General features: G+C 42.1%; 1 protein-coding gene across 5 annotated transcripts in view; it reads right to left on the reverse strand.

Moving 5' to 3' along the window:
• prpsap2 (phosphoribosyl pyrophosphate synthetase-associated protein 2) overlaps positions 1 to 966 on the reverse strand; it is a 31,309-nt gene extending 30,343 nt beyond the window's left edge. For 2 of the 5 annotated variants that reach the window (XM_041206382.1, XM_041206380.1), the window contains exons 1-2: positions 858 to 966; positions 125 to 271 (exon numbers count right to left, since the gene is read on the reverse strand). Coding sequence is in view for 3 of the 5 variants with exons in the window: in XM_041206380.1 (XP_041062314.1) it covers positions 125 to 267 (143 nt within the window). In the remaining 2 variants the exon portion in view is untranslated. Of the gene's footprint in view, positions 1 to 124; positions 272 to 472; positions 621 to 777; positions 802 to 857 lie in introns of those variants that run through there. The other 3 variants (XM_041206381.1, XM_041206379.1, XM_041206384.1) reach the window with 3 other exon arrangements.
• Positions 967 to 7,835: the final 6,869 nt, after the last annotated feature.

The raw sequence follows: 7,835 nt of genomic DNA on the forward strand, positions 1-7,835 counted from the left end.
ACTCCTCTTTTTAAATAGATTGGCTCCCCTTTAAATCACACAAATTAATGAAAAAAGGGGGAAAGCAAATTGCATCACTGAATCCGATGTTGCAATGGCTTAAAAAAAATGTCTATTTACTTACTCTGAAATCTTCCTGGCCAATTCTGTGTAGGCTGTACACGAGTTGGCAGAGAACAGCGCCAGGCCACCTTTAGTTACATTCATGGCTGATGGATCCTCTAAGTTTCCCCTCTGGATGTTTTTAACCCCACCGGCCAATGACATTCACCTGCAGTATCAAAGAAGCACTATATGTATATGCACTATTGCAGAGTGGGCACCATTTTAAGATGAAACCACTGTGAGCTCCAACAGCATTAACTACATCAGTGAGATGTTAGTTTTTTTAAAAAGTCTTTGTAAATGTAAATACATTTTAATGCTTCAAAACATAAAAAATAATATAATAAGCAGCTTTAAAAAAAAATACCAGCTGCATCTCCCTCCATCGAGCAGCATATTCTAAACACTTGCAAAGCCACAGCGGGTCTACTGCAGTTCCTGTCACATGTGACTTGCTGGAAAGATCCCCTTCACCATCCGAATTAGCTCAGCGCCCATTTTAAGGTGCCCCTAAAATTGGGCGAGGCCCAAAAGACCAAACAGCGTCAACAATCCTGGTCTTCCCCAACCCCCCACCACACACACACACACACAGCTGCCTGACCGAACACACGTTGCCCACCCCAAGCCTCGGGGCTTTATTGATGATCGATAAAACGCGCTCCAACCCACCCACGATCTATTGTCTATTGGGCACAATGGTCGCTATGGCCATAACTAGGACCAGGGGTCGCTTCAATGTCGCCTCTCACCTGCCCCGTCGCCACCACTCGCCGCCTCGAGGCTGCTAGCGCGCGCTACCGTCGGCTCGGCGAGCACGCGCTCCTCCCCTGGCAACCCAGACCCCGCCCCTGACACGTGTCCAGACCGCTAGCAACCCACGCTCCTCCCCCTGACAACTTCCGCCTCGCATCGCCCCGCCCACTTACTTCCAGCTCGTCCCGCCCCCTCTTGCCCTCCTGACAACCCGATTCTCTCACAGAAGCACCAGGGGCGGGGGCGGGGGCGGGGCGGGGTCGGGCCAGTGTTGCTAAGCAGCCACGTTGTGAGATCCAGCGTGTGACGCTGCCTCGTAGCGAAAGGAGGGGCTAGGCTGGGCAAGTTGAAGTTGCCACCTTTGCTGTATGGGTCAATTTGCAAAGGGTTTGACTGCAGTTTTTTTTGGTGATGACATCATTTCATTTGCAATTTTTGCAAATAGATACTCACACTGGCTTTTAATAAGAATACAACCAGAAATTACTCTTCAATCGTGTTTTTATTAATAATTTAGGACCATGATTATGTAATTTGGGTAAATTAAAGCCATCAGCGAAGGGCAATGTTTCCCTAAATACAGTTGCTGATTGCAAGGTGTTTATCTATGGCGAAGCTGATCGTAAATTATTAAACCAGAATAGCCCTACAATGTCTATTTATGTAGTACTCTTTAATGTGGTAAAATGATCCATTGGTGTAAACACAGGCATAACAAAATGAATGCCAAACCAAGGAACTAGACGCTGCACTCCTCAATTGCTGCACCCAATTGGCCTGAATTTTGCCAGTCAGCAGTGAGCAAACGGCACTAGCCATTTATGACAATTGCATTTGCCCGCAAATTTTTAGAATCTTTACTGAGACATGTAGAGTCCAGACCGGGAAATGATGCTAAACTATTTAATTCAATGTAAAATCATGTACAGAAAGGAAAAATAAAGAAAGGGATTGAAAGGTGAGATTAGGAGAGAGATAAAAGACAAAAAACCTCCAACAATAATCAAAATCTGAAAGATTGAGATTTCACATTTGTAATAGTTAATTCTCAGTGCCACAGAGCTTGTTTGGCAGTAATTAAGACTTAAGGTGACATTAAAATTCTTTGGTCAGACCTTGACTTTTATGGCACGTTAAGTGAGTAGGGAAGGCCTTCGTATGGGACCCTGGACTTTATTAGGGACATAGAATACAAAACCAAGGAAGTTATGATAAACCTGTATAAAACACTGTTCAGCTTCAATTAGAGTATATGTAACAGTTCTGGGCATCACACTTTAGGAAAGTTGTGAAGGTATTAGAGAGGGTGCAGAAAAGATTCACGAGAATTGTTCCAGGGATGAGGGACTTCTGTTATGTAAATAGATTCAAGAATTTGGGACTGTTCACCTTTGGCGAAGAAAAGGTTAAGAGGAGATTTGATAGAGGTATTCAAAATCATGACGCAACTGGACAGAGTAGGTAGTGAGAAACTATACCCATTGGTGGAAAGATTGAGAACCTGAGGGCACAGATTTAAGGTAATTGACAAACAAAGCAATAATGACACGAGGAAAACATTTTTTATGCAGCAGGTCTTTAGGATCTGGAATTTACTTCCTGAAAGTGTGGTGGAGATGGATTCAATCATGGCATTCCAAAGGGAATTGGATCATTATCTGAAAACAAAAGATTTGCAGCCTCCACAAATGCACAGTTAATCACGGAAATCATGTGGTTGCTGTCTGAGATGCCCTGTTTGTCCGGAGGTTACACCATGCTGGCATTTCTGACTGAGAGTCTTACTATTCTGATGCAAATGTAATCATAGAATCACAGATATGTTACAGCACAGAAGGAGGAACTCAGCCCATCATGTCCATACTGGCTCTCTACCAGTATGGACATGATGGGCTGAGTTCCTCCTTCTGTGCTGTAACATATCTGTGATTCTATGATTACATTTGCATCAGAATAGTAAGACTCTCAGTCAGAAATGCCAGCATGGTGTAACCTCTGGACAAACAGGGCATCTCAGACAGCAACCACATGATTTCCGTGATTAACTGTGCATTTGTGGAGGCTGGAAGTTGCTCTCCAATTTACTCCTCACCATTAGGATATATTGCTTTAGAAGCAGGTCAGAGAAGATTCACTCGACTGATGCCTGGGACGGGATGGAATGGTGGATGGGGTTGGGGGGTGGGGGGGTTATCTTATTAGGAAAGGTTGAGCAATATCCATTGGAGTTTAGAAGAATGAGATGATCTTATTGAAACATATAAGATCCTGAGGGAACTTCACAGGGTGGATGCTGAAAGGATCTTTCCCTTTTTGGGAGTGAGTAGAACTATGGGACATAGTTTAAAAATGAGGGGTCTTCCATTTAAGATGGAGGTGAGAAGAATGTCTTTCTCTCACAGAGTCGTGAGTCTTTGGAACCCTCTTCCCCAGAGAAAGTGAAGGCAAGGTCATTGAATATTTTTAAGGCAGAGGTAGATAGATTCTTGACTAGCAAGGGAGCCAAATGTTATCAGGGGTAGGCAGAATGTGGAGTTGAGGCCACAATCAGATCAGTCATGATCTTAGCGAATGGTAGAACAGGCTCAAGGGGTCAAATGGCCTACTCCTGCTCTCAGTTCAAATATTTGTATTATTTCCATCACAATATCTAGGCCTATGTTTTTTTTAAATGATCGCAAGGTTTAACACTCTGTCCTCCTCTGGCCAGAAATCCATTCTGAGCTTTTAGCACCATCTGTGTTTGAAGGATACATTGCTGTTATTCCTTAGTTACCTCCTGCAAGTTTCACACAGTTTAATTTAAAATATTATTCTGAGTTAACCTTTTCCATGGCATTTGGTATAATAAAACCACCTCTCAGATGCGTCCTTTATAAACTGAAACCCAAGTCTCTCCAATCTTTCCTTATAACTGAAATACTTGATATTAGAGATCAGCCTTCTTGCTCTACTCTGTTCTGTGTCCAGTGGTTGAACACAATCAGATCCGGGTCAAGACTAAAACTCAAGGTTTGATCTGAATGGACCACTGCACCATTTGATGTGTCCATTAGTGCTATTGTATTTCTTATCGAACAATTATAGCATGATTCGGCACAGCAGGTAGCCATTTGGCCCATCATGCCTCTGCTGTCACTCTGAAAGCGCTGTCCAATTAAATCTGCTCCTCTGTTTTATTTGCATAGTCCTTCCAGTAGTCATCAAATTCTTCTGTATGTTACTACCGTATCTGCTTTCACTACCCTTTCGAGCATTGCATTCCCGGTCTCAACAGCTCACTGTGTAAAAAAAAAATGATCAACATAACTTCTTTGCTTTTCCACTCTATCCTCCTCGTTATTCATATTTCTACCAAAATAATGTTGTAGAGGTGCCAGTTCAGTCTAATGGAATTTCCTTGTTACCAGATGATTTTCAAAGTTGATTTGTGTAATACCATCAATTCTACTAAGATGCAGTTTGATATATTGTATAGTGCATTTCATTTACTCATTCTAATATGGTGCTCTAATTCATTTCTGACACACTTTGCAAGGAAATTTATAAAGCAGGATGAGGCTCTTATAAATACTGATAAGTTATCTAGCCGAATGTTTGACAACAGGGGTTAGAAGCTAAAGAAAATTGCAAAAGCTGTTGTTTGGTGGTCATAACTGGTGTAATTCAGGAGATGCATTTTCTCCATATCCTATTCCTCACACCATTTGGAAGCGGTAGCTGGTCACTGAGTACTAAGGGAGTGCTGCACTGTTGGAAATGCCTTCTTTCAGACTAGACATTAAACCAAAATATCTGCTCTCATGAAGTGGGTGGTCATAAAATAATTCATGGCACTATTTCCAAGAAATGCAGAAGAGTTATTCCTGATGTCTTGGCTAATATTTATCCCTCAATCAACATCACTAGAACAGATTATCTGGTCATTACCATATTATTGTTGTGGGAGCTTCCTATGTGTAAATTGGCTACTGTATTTCCTAAATTACACAGTGGCTCCACTTCAAGAAGTACTACTTTGGCTGTCAGAACTTTGGGACATCCAGCAGTCATGCAAGATGCTACATAAATGCAAGTTCTTTCTTTTATTAGTGTTAGTTATCTAACTTGTATTTCCCAGTTACATTTTTAAAATTATCTCATTTGTACACTATTTGTTTAATTAAAAAATGTTTACATACAAAGAGAGTTTTGCATGAATATTTGACCTTCAAATTCCTATATGTTTATTTTATCTGCCTGGTCTGATGGTCTCACAGCAGCAATCAAAATATCAGTTTGCAACACAAAAGGCTTGCGCTTAAAAGATTTATTTCAATGAAAAGCTTTTGTTAAAACTGAACATGATATGAAACATTTTTTTAAAAAATACTCAGCATATGGAAATATTTCAATTCTCAAATGTTATCTTTGAAGTGTAATTGAAAAAAAAACTGCTTAACATTAAGAATGGTGCCACATCCCTGTAATGAAATGCACTGTAATAGACTCTGCTCAGAATAGAAAGGGGAGGAGAAGGCTCTGTGCCATTACCATATTCATGTGCGTCATAAAAGTACTCTAAAATTAAGGAAATGGCAGCACATTGAACTGTGTCAATCATGAATATTCTGATATGCATCAGAATGAAGACAAACATTATGAGTTGAGTATACTAAAAAGGGTTGATTAAAATAAGCATCATGACTATATATACTCCTTAGTTTGCTATTTCTTCAAACAATTGAACTCCAGTTAAGTCTGAGCTTGCAGTTGTCCAAAATGTACTCTTTTCAACTGATTAATTGGACGAATGGTTCTGCCATCATTTTTCAGGATGATCAGCACAAGTTGTCCGTTCTTCAGCTCTAGATAGTACAATTGGCCTTTGAATGAAATTACAAAACATGCAACCTCAGAAGCAATCAGATACACATTACTCTCAATCCAGTATGACCTGGTAAATACTTCCTGTCTTGTTCAACTATGAATGGCTATTTTAGACTTCCATAAACATGGAATAGTGGATTAATGAACAGCAGAACAGCATTTTAGGCTCATTAAGATTTTTCACTGCTGCAGCTTATTCCCAAAGAATCATCTTACATGGAATTTGACAAAACTTTGGCCTAACTGTGCGAGGGAGGCATCAAACAAAATATAGAAACAATTAGCATTGAACAAGAAAAGGACATTCTGGCTCATGACACCTCCACTTTCCAAAGGATTGTACGTAATTTGCCCTTTAATAGGTTCATTTTAACTTAGTCTGATTCCAAAAGAGGTTAAATAAGCCCAGGTAAAGCTTTCACAAAGAGAAACTGAAATTCTACCCCAAACTGAACAAAAGGCTCCTGGATACTGTTAGATTCTCACGTCGTGTCCAAAGACATTCCTATTTTCACTCTTGTGTTGTCCACAGTGGGAGACCAAGGTCTCCCCGCTGGGACTGCAAGGAGGTCTCAGAGAAGTGCAGACTGATGGCAGGACCCCGGAGGGGATCTTACCAATGGCGGACAATTATGTGGTCTGCAGCCTCGGCAGTACCACTAGTAGAGGCGACCGCTGCTAAGGCTGCAGAGAGAACAAGAAAGACATAGAATTTTTTTAAAAATGTGCCTGGGCCAGAAGACAAGCCCTAGCGATCGGAGGGGATGAACCCTCCACCATCGGTGTTGGAGCCGCAGGGGTGGCAATTGCCACTGCGGGGGGGGCCTCCATTGGCCAAGGAGCAGCCATAACGGAAGACTCTGTCCCCACAAGACCCTGTTGGGAGGCTGCCTCGACTTACCTGGTGGTCTCTTCACACAGTGGGAGCCTTCTCTGACACAAGGAGAATGCTGGTGGGGGTGGAATGTGGCTGCTGATTGGCTAATTAATTGAATTAATTCATTCACCTTCCTCACTGACACCTTTTGCTGCCATTTTCCCAGCCCACCTGAATCCCAGCCCATCTGCACAGGGCTGGCCAAATCTAGCCCAAGTTCTGGATACTGGTTGATATGGAGTGGATCAGGAGCATGGTGTCTGGCGTGACTGAAGGACACCCCCGCAGGATTCTTTTGACTATCTTACTCTCATTTCCATCTCACTGAAATCTAACCCTTGCACATAGGCATGACAAAATGTTGCTACTTTATGCACTCACTCACCTGTCTCTGCTTTCCTTTGCCACTAAATGCTAATTCTTGTCCCGCTCTCCCATGTAAGGCACAGAAGCTCAGTTGGGTCCTCAGGGAGCAGAGTGGTGGAAGCACCACACTAAAGGATGGAAGCATCACTCAACCTTATTTGTGCAGGCACCAGCTCTGATTGGGACTGGATTTTGGAGGGGTATTAAGTAAAAGTGCTCAAGGAGTCTGCACAGGGAGATGTACCCAGTACCAATGGGCAGGAGCAAGAGGGGGAGAATGGACAGTGCAGGCAAAACTTTGATGGTGGGGGTGTTTGCCTCCTAGTCATTAGGTTTATATGATACTCACTATCTTCCACGTCAGTGCATTGTCATAAACTAGGAAGGATTGAGATTTAAGAAGCAGAAAAATAAAGCTGGTTGCAGGATAAGAATTAGGGCACAGATTTAAGATAATTGGTAAAAGCAGCAAAAGCAATATGAGAAAAAAGCTTTTTTTTCACACAGCGAGTGGTTAGGGTCTGGAATGCACTGCCTGACAGTGTGGTGGAGGCAGGTTCCATCGAGGCATTCAAGAAGGAATTAGATGATTATTTGAAAAGAAACAATGTGCAGGGTTATGGGGAGAAGGCAGAGAATGGCACTAGGTGAAATGGTCATCAGAGAGCTGGTTCAGACATGATGGGCTTAATAGCCTCCTTCCACACTCTAACAGCTCTGTGATCCTATGAATTTTTATGCAGTTTTGGCTCAGCTAGCTGGAAGATGCCACATTAAGATACGGCAGTGCCACTAATGGTGGGAGGGTATAATTGTAATGCAAAAACTTTACATGGGCAATTCCCGATGTAAATGTGGACAT

Source organism: Carcharodon carcharias, chromosome 15, assembly GCF_017639515.1.
Source record: "Carcharodon carcharias isolate sCarCar2 chromosome 15, sCarCar2.pri, whole genome shotgun sequence".
NCBI classification, from domain to species: domain Eukaryota; kingdom Metazoa; phylum Chordata; class Chondrichthyes; order Lamniformes; family Lamnidae; genus Carcharodon; species Carcharodon carcharias.